Below are 14,595 nucleotides of genomic sequence, written 5' to 3' on the forward strand. Positions count from 1 at the left end.
CAGCACACGCAGTCCTGAAGACTTCCTGCCGGTTCTCTCGCGGAACGCCTTCCCCGGGCGCCGCCAAGGTGCGGACTGAGTACCGGCACAAGACCAGGGCAGGGAGGCCCGGGTGCCTAGGGGGACCCCTCATCACCTGGCCTGCAACCCGGAAGCAGATGCAGGATGCGCGGCGCGGCCCGGGTTGCGGTTCCGGGTCGCACCGCGCCGCAGTCCGGGCTCCGCTCGCCGCCGCAGCGCCCCGCCCCCACGCTCCGGACCTGGGCAGGCGGCGGCCGCTCGGCCGCTCCCGGGGCCACATGGCTGAGGGGGACGCAGGGAGCGACCAGAGGCAGGTGAGGGCCCGGCGGGGCGCCGTCCTCTAGGCTGGGCTCGGCCTCGCCCTGCCGCCGGGGGCCTCCTCCACTGAGGGGCCTTCTGTCCGGGGCCGCCCCCCGGTCTCCGCCGGCACCGTCCGGGCCGCCAGGCGCTCCGTTTCCTGCACCGCGTTTCATTTTATCTGCGCTTGTTCGCCGGCCGCACTCCGGCCGGTCTCTCCTGAGGCTTCGGCAGGCTCGGCCTACCTCGGGTGGTGTCATCGTCAACCATCAGCACGCGACTGAGCAGCACCGGGCCGGAAACAGAAATCCGGGTTCTGCTCTCTGCCCTGTCGCTGCCGGGTCACCTTGGACAAGCTACTTATTCCCGGTTTCTGCTTTTGCAAAACGGGCAATAATAACACAGACCCTGGAATTCCTTAAGGGCCCCCTAGATGATGTCGTCTTGATATTGAGCTTTTCCCAGCGCGTAGCTCACGTGGGACTCTTAAAGCTTTTCCTACTGGGCTGTAAGGACAAAATGAGATGATACAGAGTTGCATACTTTGCTTTCCATTTTCACCTTTAGATGCTATTATTTTATTTATTTTATTGACCCCAAACCAAAAGAATGACTTCTGACATTTTTTAGGGTTGGATAACCTAAAAAAACCAATGAAACAACTACCCAGCCCTGTGCCCCAGTCCAAAACAGAAAAACAGTAAAGGAGATAACAGAGTGGGAACCTAGGGCTAGTATGTAGCAACGCTGCTGGGGAGTGGGAGTGAGGATTCCCTGCTAGAAGAGGTGAAGCAGAGAATATGTGTTTATCTTTCCACTTAAGTCCTGCTATAGAATATGGCAGTCCATATGTAATTGGCTCAATGGTGGCCCAAAGCACAGTGATGAAGTAGCAGGGCTGGTAACAGTCGTTGCAGTAGTATCTGGCCACCACCCATAGAGTAGAATAGGGTGACCCGCGGCTAAGACTGTTTGGCAGTGTTTTTTTTCAGGGATCCTTCATCCAGGCTGGTAATATTAGGTGCAAATACTTTGTAAGAAAGGAAGGAAAACTCAGGCTTTTAGGGCATGTACATTCATTGACTTGTCCTCCCATCAACTTCTTTCAGAATGAGGAAATTGAAGCAATGGCAGCTATCTATGGCGAGGAATGGTGTGTCATTGATGACTGTGCCAAAATATTTTGTATTAGAATTAGCGACGATATAGATGACCCCAAGTGGACGCTTTGCTTGCAGGTATTTTTTTTCCCCTTCTCTGTAGCCATTTTCCATTGACTCTACACAATTGACTAATACTGTATTCTTCTAAATGACTATTGCAATTTCTAAATTGTCTTTTTTTGTTGTTGGCTTTTGTTAACGGTTGATTGTCTAAACACATGGGTAATTAAGTCTCTAATCACTCCCAAGACATGCTTTGGTTGATAGTCTCAATCTTTCCTATCCCAGTTATTTTAATTAAGTATTCTTTTCTTTTCTTTCTTTCTTTTTTTTTTTTTTTAAGATTTTATTTATTCACCTGACAGAGAGAGAGCACAAGTCGGGAGTGGCAGGCAGAGGGAGAGGGAGAAGCAGGCTCCCTGCAGAGCAGGGGAAGCCCCATATGGGACTCCATTCCAGGACTCCAGGACCATGACCCAAGCTGAAGGCAGTGGCTCAACCACCTGAGCCACTCAGGCACCCCTAATTAAGTATTCTTAATCTACCAGTGACAGGCTTGAGTTTCATTTCCTTTCATTGTCCTTTCTTTTTAATAGGAGAGGGTCTAAACCTGGAGAGATGGCTAACACTTAAGAATAGGTTAGTAATTTAAAAGGCTTCATAAAGTAGGTATTTATTTCTCTATTGAGAATCAGTTGTGGTTAAGATAAATAAGTGACAAAATGAGTGTGGCTTTCTGTATTAATGTTTATCCTGTTATGACTGCATATACTTTCAACATAAAAGTTTCTGTCAGTGTTTGTTTTTATAATAATACTGATTTGAGAACAAATGTATATGGGTCTCTATAAAGTGTTAGCTATATAATGTGTTTAACAGTATTTAATAGGATTTTGGGGAGTATTTCTTCAGAAGAATACCAGGAACATGCTCTAATGCCACTCTACTCATTTGGGGTTAGGGTATTAGGCCCCAATTTCTGTTTTCTTTTCCTATCATCTTTCTCCTCCCATCTATTTCCTAACTTTCATTGCTGTTATGCTTTCTCTGCAAATACTGTGCTCCTTCTTAAAAAATTGACATCATTAACAACATATTTAATGTGTAGGTATAAATATGAGGAGGGCATTCTTTCCTGAGATTGAACAAAACAATGGTTTTGTTTTTTCAGTTTGACAAGTAATAAATTGGTCCAGTGACTAGCTTAATAAGTGTTATTTTTGAGCCATGATGAAGTATAAACAGATTTGTTTTTAAACTGCTTTGCAGGTGATGCTGCCGAATGAGTACCCAGGAACAGCTCCACCTGTTTATCAACTGAAGTAAGCTATATTTCTACATTTATATTTCTATTAAAAGATTGTCTTTTTATTTTTTTGTTATTATTATTTTTAGAATTTATTTGACAGACAGAGATCACAAGTAGGCAGAGAGGCAGGCAGAGAGAGAGGGGGAGGCAGGCTCTCTGCTGAGCAGAGAGCCTGATGCGGGGCTTGATCCCAGGACCCTGGATCATGACCTGAGCCAAAGGCAGAGGCTTTAACCCACTGAGCCACTCAGATACCCCAAAAGATTGTCTTTTTAAAGATTATTTCTCTATGCTGTACATTGTGTTTATATAAAATACCTTTCTTATCAAAATATGTATAGAAATTAAGAACACCTTCAGGTGTTCTTGGTAGGTATAGAGCATTTAAATAAAAAATTAAACTATATAAAAACACATTGCCGCATGTACTTAGTATCATAGGGTTAAGATAAGAAAGAATCACAGAGTTCATAGGAATAATATAGCTACTGAATTGACTTTAGAGATAGGGAGAGACATCTTCAGACAATCTGGTAATCTAGAGTCTCTCCTAACCTGGTTCTGCTGATCTAGCCACAGTTCCTGGACATGCCTCTGCCTAGGACTGCTTGCCTTGTGGGAATTACCCATGGTGCTTCTCCCTGCCCCTTGTTTTGGAAGAACCATCTTCTTGGCAGCCCAGGCTTAATCTTAATGAGTCATGACTTATTGATTCCAAGTAATCTTTGATCAGCTTTGGCCATTTGTCCTATTAAGATGTATAAACTTGTGTGAACAGAATTCCATTAAATCTTAATTATTGAAATCTTTACCTACCAGTGGGACAATTTCTTGTGTTTTAAAACAGCAATAAGGGCCCGTGGGTTGCTCGGTCATTAAGCATCTGCCTTCAGCTCAGGTCATGATCCCAGGGTCCTGGGATCGAGCTCCACATCGGGCTCCCTGCTACGTGGGAAGCCTGTTTCTCCCTCTCCCACTCCCCCTGCTTGTGTTCCCTCTCTGGTTGTCTCTTTCTGTCAAATAAATACATAAAATCTTTAAAAAATAATAAAAAATTACAGAACCATTATTAATAGCAAATTTTATTGCTTTAAAAAAAACATATTTTTAGTCATGTGGCAACCATTATATTTGTTAAAGTTTTTAAGATTATTAAATTAATTATTTGTCAGAATGAGAGAGAGTGAGAGAACACAGGCAGGGGGAGCAGCAAGCAGAGGGAGAAGCAGACTTCCTACTGAGCAGGGAGCCCAATGTAGGACTCAATCCCAGAACCCTGGGATCATGATATGAGCCGAAGGCAGATGGTTAACTGATTTAGCCACTCAGTCGCCTCTTGAGACAATATTAAGAAAAAATTGGGAACTCCTGACAGTGTAGCAAATATTGTGAATCTGGAAATTTGGTTTCTGGAACTTGTTCTGCCACTTCTATAAATCTGGACAGGCTTATAATATCCAATGAACTCACACCCATTTTTTAAAACCATATTTTAATTGAATAATATTGGGATTATCTTCATCATGTTTCCTGGGAGGACAAAATGAGTTAATGCCAATGAAAGCATGCTGGAACTGTATAGATTTGTCAATATAACTAATTATCTATTTTTAATGACAATAGATAATTTTTAAAAGTTAAATAATTTGTAATTTAATCAGTAATTTCTGTTTGAGATATAAACACAATCCTTGAATAGTCTTCTTCATTGTGTTTTATTTAATCTTAGTGCTCCTTGGCTAAAAGGGCAAGAACGTGCAGATTTATCGAATAGCCTTGAGGAAATATATATGTAAGTAACAGGTGATTAAAACAAATCCTATTTGTGATTTTATTATGGGCTTTTGTTGGAACTATAATATGTTAAGTCCTTTGTAAACTTTTTGTTAAACCGCTTTTCCATTACCAAAAAAGATGCATTTGAGAGTTCTTGAAATTTTGCTTATATAATTTTATGTAGACATTTGATATGACTTCTACTTAGATACAAAAATATAGTGATAATTCATAACTAATAGCTATAAAAACTCGAGATTGTGAAAGTTAACGCAGAGATACTGCTCATGTTTTGGTATTTTCACAGGCTATGTTGAATGAAACTGGTTATAGGAGAACCTTGTGTAAGAATGAGAGTCTATTGATATACTGTATTTTTCACTCTTTCATTCAATCAACAAATACTACATGGCAGGCACTGTACTGGGTCCTAGGTACTCATAGTTAGCAAAATCAGAAATGGTCCCTGTTTCATGGCATTTAGAACTTGGTGGTGGGAGAGAGATTACTCATAACATTGTAAAATGAATGTAAAATTGCAGCTCTGATTAGTTCTGTAAAAGAAAGGGTAAAAGTATGCGTACTAATTGAGTTTGAAACTGAGTGTGAATTGAATTGAGTTTGAACTGAGTTGAATTGAATTTGAAATTGAGTTTCACACACCTGACCTAGTCTAGGAAGTCAGGGATGGCTTGTTTGACTTCAGAGCTGGGTTAGTGAGGTGAAGAAAACTCTGGTGAAAGTGACACCATGGTTAAAGGCTCTGTGTCAAGGAGCTTCGCTCATTTCAAGACACAAAGCCTGATGGTATGTAGTAGGAAGAAGAGGGGAGAGAAGGGAGCACGGTGGGGAAGTGACCAGATGAGGTGAACAGGGGCAGTCATGTGCAGTCTTGAGGGCCATGTTAAGGATTGTTGTCTTTGTCCTAAGACCCATGGGAAGCAGAGGTTTTTAAGTGGCCTGACACTGTGATAAAATTCTCATTTTGAAAACATTCCCTTTCTGTGTGATGAACTGATTGGATGTGTGGGGAATTGGTTAGGGGGTTAATGCAGTAGTCAAGAGAAGATGACTGCGATTTGAATTAATTATAGTGAGATATATTAATTTAGTAAAATAAATAATGTTCTGAAATAGCAGTTTACCAGGAACTGGTAAAGATTGTCTTATATGTTCAAAGTGCCCACCCCATTTGTTACAGTGAGAGTACCCCCTTTATATCCCTGGGATCTCAGCCAGGTTTCTTTTGCTCCCAAAATAGTTAATTAAAATACGGTAAGCCTTTATGGAATTTATTCCATAATGGAATTGTGGTCTTCTTTGAGTCCCCAGTTTTATACTTGACTCTAAAGGTAACCAAGAACTGGACGTATCAGTAAAGGATGACCCTGTTTAGAGATTCCTACACATATAAATATTATTTATTTCTTCAATTAAATGTTTTCTGATAACTTTCTCTAACTTAATGGTCACTCCAGCTTTTATGCCCCCAATACACTTCTTTCTCTAATCCTTTATTTATGCTTATTTTCCAATTTATCTCCCCCCTTAAAGTAGAATAGGGTAAATATACTGTAACTTTGTTCACCAGTGATGTCGTAATTATACATCTTATGGTCATTTTTCAGTTCTTATCTTACTTGATCTCAGAAACTTTTGCTGGTGTTGAAGTTCCTCTTTCTTGAAAATCTGCCCTTATTTGGGTTCTATCATGTTAATGATATTCATCAGTTAGATTTTTGTCCTACCTATGCACAACATCATATACTCAGAAATGGTTTCTGATCTGCCTTTTTTTTTTAATCTGAAAAACCCCCTTTTACCAAGAGATACCTTCCCATAGGACATAGCCAGCTTACTATTTTCCCTAACAGGTTCAGTTGAGCTATTTGAGAGTTAGGAAAGGTCAGAAATTACACTTTGTTCTACAGAAGAATATGGTTTATACTGTCTTGCTTATTAAAAGTACTTGAATAACCCCTGTCCAATGGCATTATTTTCACACACAAATAAACACTCTTCTTATATTTATTTATTTATGTATTTATATATTTATTTTTAAAGATTTTATTTGAGAGAGAGAGAGCGTGAGCAGCGTGAAGGGCAGAGGCAGAATTACACTCCCTGATGAGCAGGGAGCCTGATGCAGGACTCGATCCCTGGACCCTGAGATCTTGACCTCACTTAACAGACTGAGCCACCCAGGTGCCCTAAATAAACACTCTTTTTAAAAGTTTTGTGTGACAGCTTTAATATTTTCTCCATACATCCAGTAGGGGGCAGCAAATTGAAAAATATTATTGGTCTTCAAAAACTAAACGAAGTTAATGTATGAATATAGTTTTTTTTTTTTTAAATGTATTTGACAGAGAGAGAGAGATCACAAGTAGGCAGAGCAGCAGGCAGAGAGAGAGGGGGAAGCAGGCTCCCTGCTGAGCAGAGAGCCCCATGTGGGGCTGGATCCCAGGTTGCTGGGATCATGACCTGAGCTGAAGGCAGAGGCTTTAACCCACTGAGCCACCCAGGTGCCCCTGTATGAATATAGTTCTTAACGTTTATAGTTTCATTATATTTTAAATATTGTAACACTATCGAGATTTTAATACTATCATCATTTTATATGCCACATTTGATTTTTGCCTAGTCAAGCAGATGAACTATGGCTTGTTTCCTTTTACGGAAGGGAAGAAGTCAGGAAACTAGCAATTTTTCTAGTAAGCATTTGTTGAGTATCTCCTATATGCTGACACTCTGTCAGGAGTTTGAGATTTAAAAATAAAGACCATTGTGTATCAATACAATATAATGACATAATTATTGAGAGGCTTGAATCAAGTGCTGTAGTAGCATTTTTTAGAGGTTTTAGCAACCAACTATCTCTGAGCATGTGGATGAGATTGGAAAGGAGGTTTCCATTGTGAAGGAGACCTTCACATGGTGTTTGCCAGGTAATCGAATGAGGAGAGGTTTTCTGGTAGAAGGAACTGCATGGGCAAAATCATGTGGGTGTGAAGCAACCTGGCATCTTCAGAGTTTAGCAAATAGTTTAAGATGCCAGCTGTATAATTTAGGTAGGGACAAGAAGAAAGAACCTGCAAGCTGGGAAAGAAGTTTGGGCATTATCTTGTAGGCTTTAGGGGTTTTACACAGGGGAATGATGTAATCAGATTTGTGTGGCCATGTGAGAGATGGGCTGTGAGGAGTTTTGAAGGAAGGGCCACCACAGGAAGAGCAGTCAGTAACTCAGAAAGGAGATGGTTGGAGGTCTTTTTATGAAGGCAGCAAGAAGGTGGATGGAGAAAAATGATCTGGTAAGGAAATACCGAAGACTATAAACTAGGATTTGGTCATTGATTACATGTAATCAATAGATTAATTGGCTTATCAGACCTTATTTTAATGATGTATTTTGTATGGATATTTTGAATATATGAAAATAATTATGTTAATAAAGGAAAAGGTAAATGACAGATTTAAAAATACCTAGAACATCATAATAATTGCTGTTGTTTAAGAGAAAGGGAAATGGGTTAACTTTTTTTGTGTGTGTAGTACAGCCTTTCTCTACTATCTAAAAGTGGAGTATTCCTTCAAACCCTTTCAAATGCCAAAATGGCATAAAGGAAAGAGTATCCTTCACTTTCTGAATGTTCAAGTTACAGCACTTCACTGCTATGAAAGACCTGCACTTGGTATAGTAATGGCTGTTCTCATAAAAGTGAAAATCCTCTTCAGGTTTCTTTTGGTTAGTGAAAACAGCTTCTAACATAGGTCTTTTGTAAAAGTGCAAGGGCGTAATACAGACTTTGGATAAGTGGGGAATACCTGTCTGTCTATCTATCTATCACATTTTCTTTATCCATTCTCTATCAGTGGCCACGTGGGCTGCTTCCATAGTTTGGCTATTGTAAATAATGCTGCTATAAACATAGGAATGCATATATTCCTCTGAATTAGTGTTTTGTATTTTTTGGGTAAATACCCAGTAGTGTGATTACTAGATCACAAGTTAGTTCTACTTTTAACTACTTAAGGAACCTCTGTACTGTTTTCTACAGTGCCTGCATCAGTTTGCATTCCCACCAGCATTGCAGGAGGGTTCCTTTTTCTCCACACCCTCACCAACACTTATTTCTTGTATTGTTGATTTTAGCTATTCTGACTTGTGAGGTAATAATCTCATTGTAGTTTTTTTTTTTTTAATATTTTATTTATTTGACAGAGAGAAATCACAACTAGGCAGAGAGGCAGGCAGAGAGAGAGGAGGAAGCAGGCTCCCTGCGGAGCAGAGAGCCCGATGTGGGGCTCAATCCCAGGAGCACGGGATCATGACCTGAGCCAAAGGCAGAGGCTTTAACCCACTGAGCCACCCAGGCGCCCCAATCTCATTGTAGTTTTGATTTGCATTTCCCTGATGCTGAGCAATGTTGAGCATTTTTCATGTGTCTTTTGGCCATCTGGATGTCTTTGGAGAAATGTCTCTTCCTGTCTTCTGCCCATTTTTAAATTAGATTATTTATTTTGGGAGTGTTGAGTTTTATGTTTCTTTTCATTTGTTTTTAAAGATTTTATTTATTTATTAGACAGAGAGAGACAGCACAGCAGGGGGAGTGGAGAGGGAGATGCAGGGCTCGATCCCAGGACCCTGGTATCATGATCTGAACTGAAGACCGATGCTTACTTACCAACGGAGGCACCCCAAGTTTTATAAGTTCTTTATATATTTTGGATACTAACCCTTTATCAGATATGTCATTTGCAAATATTTTTTCCCATTCCATAGGTTGCCTTTTAGTTTTGTTGACTGTTTCTTCCGCTGTCCAGAAGCTTTTTGTTTTGATGTAGTTCTAGTAGTTTATTTTTACTTTTGTTTCCCTTGCCAGGGGAATTTTTAAAATTTTAACTCCAGTGTGGTTAACATAAAATGTTACGTTAGTTTCAGACGTACAATATAATGATTCAACAGTTCGATATATTACTCAGTGTTCGCAAAGTGTACTCTTAACCCCCCTCACCTATTTCATCCATACCTCCACCCTCCTCCTCTCTAGTAACCATCTGTTTGTTCTCTACTGTTGAAACTCTTTCTTGATTTCTCTTTTTTCCACCTTATTTATTTATTTTGTTTCTTAAATTCCATGTATGAGTGAAATCATATGGTATTTATGTTTCTCTAACTGGCTTCTTTTGCTTAGCAATATACTACCTAGATCCATCCATGTTGTTGCAAATGGCAAGATTTCATTCTTTTTTTATTGCTGAATATTCCATTGTATATGTAAACCACATTTCCTTTATCCATTCTTCTATTGATGGACAATTCTGTTGCTTCCATAGTTTGGCTCTTGTAAATGATGCTACAATAAACATAGGGATGCATATATCCTTTCAAATTAGTGTTCTCATATTCTTTGGGTAAATACCCAGTAGTGTGATTCCTGGATTATAGGGTAGTTTTATTTGTAATTTGAGGAACCTGCATACTGTTTTGCACCGTGGCTGCACCAGCTTGCATTCCCAACAGAAGAATTTGTAAGGGCTGGTATTAGGATATTGAGGGAAGGTTTATCAATGAGCTGTGTAAGCACAGTAAGTTATTTCTTGAGTTTGCAAATGTGTTTCTCTGTGAGGCCATCTGTATTTGCTAATTGTTGCTCATCAGAAGTTAGGCTTCTCCAGTCCCACAGAGACTGGGAGAGGGGATGCTGTCTTCCTTGATGATTATAATTCAAAAGGATAGTTCCCAGGTCCTTGAGAAAGACACTCCTAGGTTGTAAAACTGACAAGAATCTTCTAAAAAGATGTCCATATATTCCAAAGGAGCAACAAAAGAATATATGATGACAAGTTTTCTAAAGAAAATGTACTAAGAAAGGGGAAGTCAGGGCCTAAAGTCAGGAAGTTCTACCAATCTAAGTTTGGCCAAGCTTAGTTTTGCCAGTCAAGGCTGGCTTGGTCAGGCTTCCAGAATCAGTTTTTGAAATAATATGACCTCTTTGAATCTGTTTTCTCATCTATAAAATGAGGATGATAGAATAATGTTATGAGGTTTAAATGACATAATCTGGGTAATGTACATTAGCACCATGTAACAGCAGCTCCTGTTTTTGTTGTTATTAAAAGAATCATCTCGTCCAATTTTGTCATTTGAAAATGGGATGATGAGAACTCAGAGAGATTGAATGATTTGTCTAAGGTCACACAACTTAGTATATATTTTAGTGAGTAGCTTTATCCTTCAATCAATAAGTATAAATATTAGAAAATTAAAGATAAAACAATTAGAGCCACAAGTAAAGGCAGAGTCATGAGTAACTTGACTTCATTTTGATCATTCTGGATTGGGTAATAGTCATTTAAGTATAGTTACTCACAAAATATCTCTATGACAATCAGTTTTTAATCCAAGTTGATCTTTCATTTAATTTGACACAAATTTTGTTCCAGACATTTTCTATTTAGCTATTTTACTATAATTTAATTTCATAAATAAAAGCTTAACATCACACTCTGTAATGAGTCTTTTTAAAATTTTGTGCCAGTGTCCTTAGGATTCAGTATACTTCTTCTAGGACCAGTTGGGGGTAGAGTGTGAGGCATATAGGCACAGGAAGGAGGACTTTCAGCTTTTGTCTATTTTAGGTTGTTTCTGATTTTGTGAGAGATTTCATTACAGCAATGGCAAAAGTTTGAAAACCACCAAATCCTAGTGGTTAGTTAAAATCTCAGAGTGAAGAGAAAACATGGTTTCTCCTCATAAGAAAAAACACAAATATGGGAATAATAGTAACAACAAATAAAACAAAACAAAAAAACCACCATTAGTGATAGATTTTGGGATTCCAAGGGAAAAAGTAATTTTCATTTTCCTCAGGAAACTTTCATACCCACTGCAGTTTCCTTCCACTGGATTTCAGTAAGTCTTGTCAAATCTAGGGAAGAACGAAGCTTTCAGTAACTGATGTTGGGCAGAAGTGCTATTGTACAGTCTTCTGCGGGAAGGCATGGGCCAGTGGAGAGGAGATTTGCAGTTGAGTTTTAATTTCTTCTTTATTATTTGGAAAAGTTACTTATTACTTGTGAAATTTCTTCCAAGATGTTTTCACAACCCTTCCAACAATAAATCTGAATTTGAATGTATATTCACAGAGGGGTGATTTTCCTGCCTTAAAGGATGGGTTGAGGATTAAGTGAGATAACAAAGTGTGTTCCACTTCTGTATAGTAGATATTCAAACTAGGTAAACAGTAGGTACTAGTATTACTATTTTTGGTGATGGTGGTGGGCAGAATTCAATAGAATGAGATTAGGAAATGGAGGGAACTACATACAAAAACATAAATTTGTAAGGCTAACAATCACAAACACCGAGATGAGGGACTGAGGTTTCTCATTGACTACCATACCCACAGGGCTGGTGTGGAGATGATGCCCCTGAAGTTATGTTGAATGAATTAAGATTTCCTTGAAAAGAAACTACCTCTGTAAAGTAACATGAGATACTCTAAGTCTCTATTTTATAGATGAGGAAACAGACTCAGAGTTCAAGTGGCTGGCTTGCCGAAGGTCACAGCTGCTGGATAGGAGAGTAAGATGCAGTGGGCAAGCTGAGCATTGGAGTAAGTCTGTGTTCACATCTGGCTCTGGGCTTCTTAACTGCTTCTAAGATTGTCTTAAATAAGTTAATTGATCTCTCCATATCTGTTTTCTCATTTGTGCAATGGGGAAATAATACCTGCTTCATTAGATAATCATGAGCATAAAATGTGTTCACACGTATAATTAAATTTGTGCTTTGTATGTACTCAATACATTTTACTTTTCTCTGTCTATATACGTCTAAATCTCTTATGGAGAAGAGAGGATGGAAGTGGGAATTGTTTAAAAGAAATTTGGCTAACATTTTCAGATTTTTACAACCTTTCCAGTTGACTTTTCCTCTCTCTAAGAATCTTAGGTGACCATAGCACATGGGGGATTGTTTAGTGCTGAGGAGTTATGGGTGAGATGAGGAGGATTTGAGGGTACAGAATTATTTGAGAACAATATCGTTTTCTTCTGTATGCTTGTTTTGAAAGTTTCCTTTGGTGGGTACTGATGAGTAGCATGATGAAGAGAGATAGTGGTTTCAAGGAGAAGTTTCAGAGGAAAAAGGTAAGGTGTTGTTATGAAGTGGTATGGTGGACACTTACCTAAATTAATGTCATTCCTTAAAGAGTAGACACCTGGGGCCTTTATTGCTGTTGTCATAATTTAACATGACTCTATGGACGTGAGCCATGATGTGTTTTTTTTCTCAGTGACCATTTGAGGTGGATTTAGTTTATCTGAGATAGACATTTGGAACCCAAATGAATCAATTTGGGCAACAGAATATTTTGTCAAAAACAAAAAGTGAATATAACATTGTTAATTGTCTTTTAAGTCTTTTAAATTTGTTCTCTGAGGCAGTTCTCCGATGATTTGCATTCTTCTTTGTGGAAATAATTATACCAAGTGATAAATTTCCCAGATAAGTGGTTTGAAATTGTTTAAAAAGGTTAAAAAAGCATGCAGTGACATCAGTGTTGCAGGTTATCTGCTGACAGAAACTAAATCACATTTATGTCTATCTACTTCATCCAATTTGAGTTCAGAAATTTTCTTTTCTTTCTTTGGTTACCACTCTCCAGCTTGTTTTTAAGTAAGCAATGTTAATTTTGGAGCCAGTTGGAATTTTTAATGTTATTGATAGCAACAATCTCTATTAAATACTCACCCAACAAATGTTAGTAAACCTGTTCTTTCAAGTTCTTTTTTAAATTGCATATAATTTCTTAGATTGTAAATATGTCTGTATTTTCTTGAAATTAAGAAGGAATTTTTTTAAATAACAAATTTCCCCCCCTGAATTTTGTTTAGACAGAATATTGGTGAAAGCATTCTTTACCTGTGGGTGGAGAAAATAAGAGATGTTCTAATACAAAAATCTCAGATGACAGAACCAGGTAGGACTGAAACATGCTATTAATGCTCTTTTAACTTAATAGTAACTAAACTTCCATGTAGATGTTCTAAATGAAGTTTTAATGAAAATCTATTGTTTTATGGTTTATATGTGATAAAATACAAGTTTCTCTGGAAAGTTCATTTACTCATGTAATTATGGTTATTTCTTTCTATATGGTTTTAGCCTCTTTGGTTTCATCTTATACCCTTACAGATGTAGATTTTATGGTTAAGGAACTTGGGTCTAAAATTTCTGCTTTCTTTGGCTTTTAAGGTAAGAACCGTGTAACATTCTTCATGAATTATTGGAGTATATCAATTAGATAGTAACTTCAAATGAGTGAAGTGTTTATAGAAAAAGAACTTGGGAAAATTCACTGAATTGACATTTAGAGTATAAAAATTTACTTTGAAAATGTATTTTGAAATTGAGGTTTTGATTTGCTCTATTATTCTTTTGTTGAATCATTATATGACAGTGCGGAACTATTTCATATTTCATTGTTACCACTGATAGAATTGTTTTCAATCTGAGAAAGAGATTTTTAAAAAACAAACCAATTATTTAGGACTCTCTTAGCAAAATCAGTATACACTTAAAGTTGATAGTCGTATATACTTTTTCAGAGAATTTTACTATTTTTTACTGCTTCCATTAACCGTTAACATCTAAGAGATAAATGGTATGAAGATGGTCTGTCCATGTGACAATCTTTTTTGAAGTATTTTCTTTAACTTTCGTGATTCATGTTCTGATTTTGTAGCATTTTAGGGCACTGATAGGAAAAGTAGTCTCAAAACAGAATTGATTTTGGCCAATCTACCATTCTAGAATGTAGGATAATTGCAAATATGGAATGTATACCAGTAAAAATTTAGGACTCCCAGAAAGTTTGGGATCACACAACTCTCAGGAAATTTTAAAAATTATAGATGTTCAAAAGGATATTTTTCCCTTTTCCATCTATATCCACAATATAGTTTAGCCACTCTCCAAATTTTAGAGTTACTGATTTTTGTTGTGTAATTTATAATTAGACT

General features: G+C 38.0%; 1 protein-coding gene across 2 annotated transcripts in view; it reads left to right on the forward strand.

Annotated features, from left to right (window-relative positions):
• The first annotated feature begins 203 nt into the window (after positions 1-203).
• The window catches only part of IMPACT (impact RWD domain protein), a 29,545-nt gene continuing 15,153 nt past the window's right edge, over positions 204-14,595 (forward strand). For both annotated transcript variants that reach the window (XM_046025580.1, XM_046025579.1), the window contains exons 1-5: positions 204-335; positions 1,428-1,556; positions 2,751-2,803; positions 4,520-4,582; positions 13,468-13,553. In XM_046025580.1, coding sequence (XP_045881536.1) covers positions 300-335; positions 1,428-1,556; positions 2,751-2,803; positions 4,520-4,582; positions 13,468-13,553 — 367 coding nt within the window. In that variant the 5' untranslated portion in view covers positions 204-299. The remainder of the gene's footprint in view (positions 336-1,427; positions 1,557-2,750; positions 2,804-4,519; positions 4,583-13,467; positions 13,554-14,595) is intronic.

The sequence above is a fragment of the Meles meles genome, chromosome 12 (genome assembly GCF_922984935.1).
Source record: "Meles meles chromosome 12, mMelMel3.1 paternal haplotype, whole genome shotgun sequence".
In the NCBI taxonomy this organism is placed as follows: domain Eukaryota; kingdom Metazoa; phylum Chordata; class Mammalia; order Carnivora; family Mustelidae; genus Meles; species Meles meles.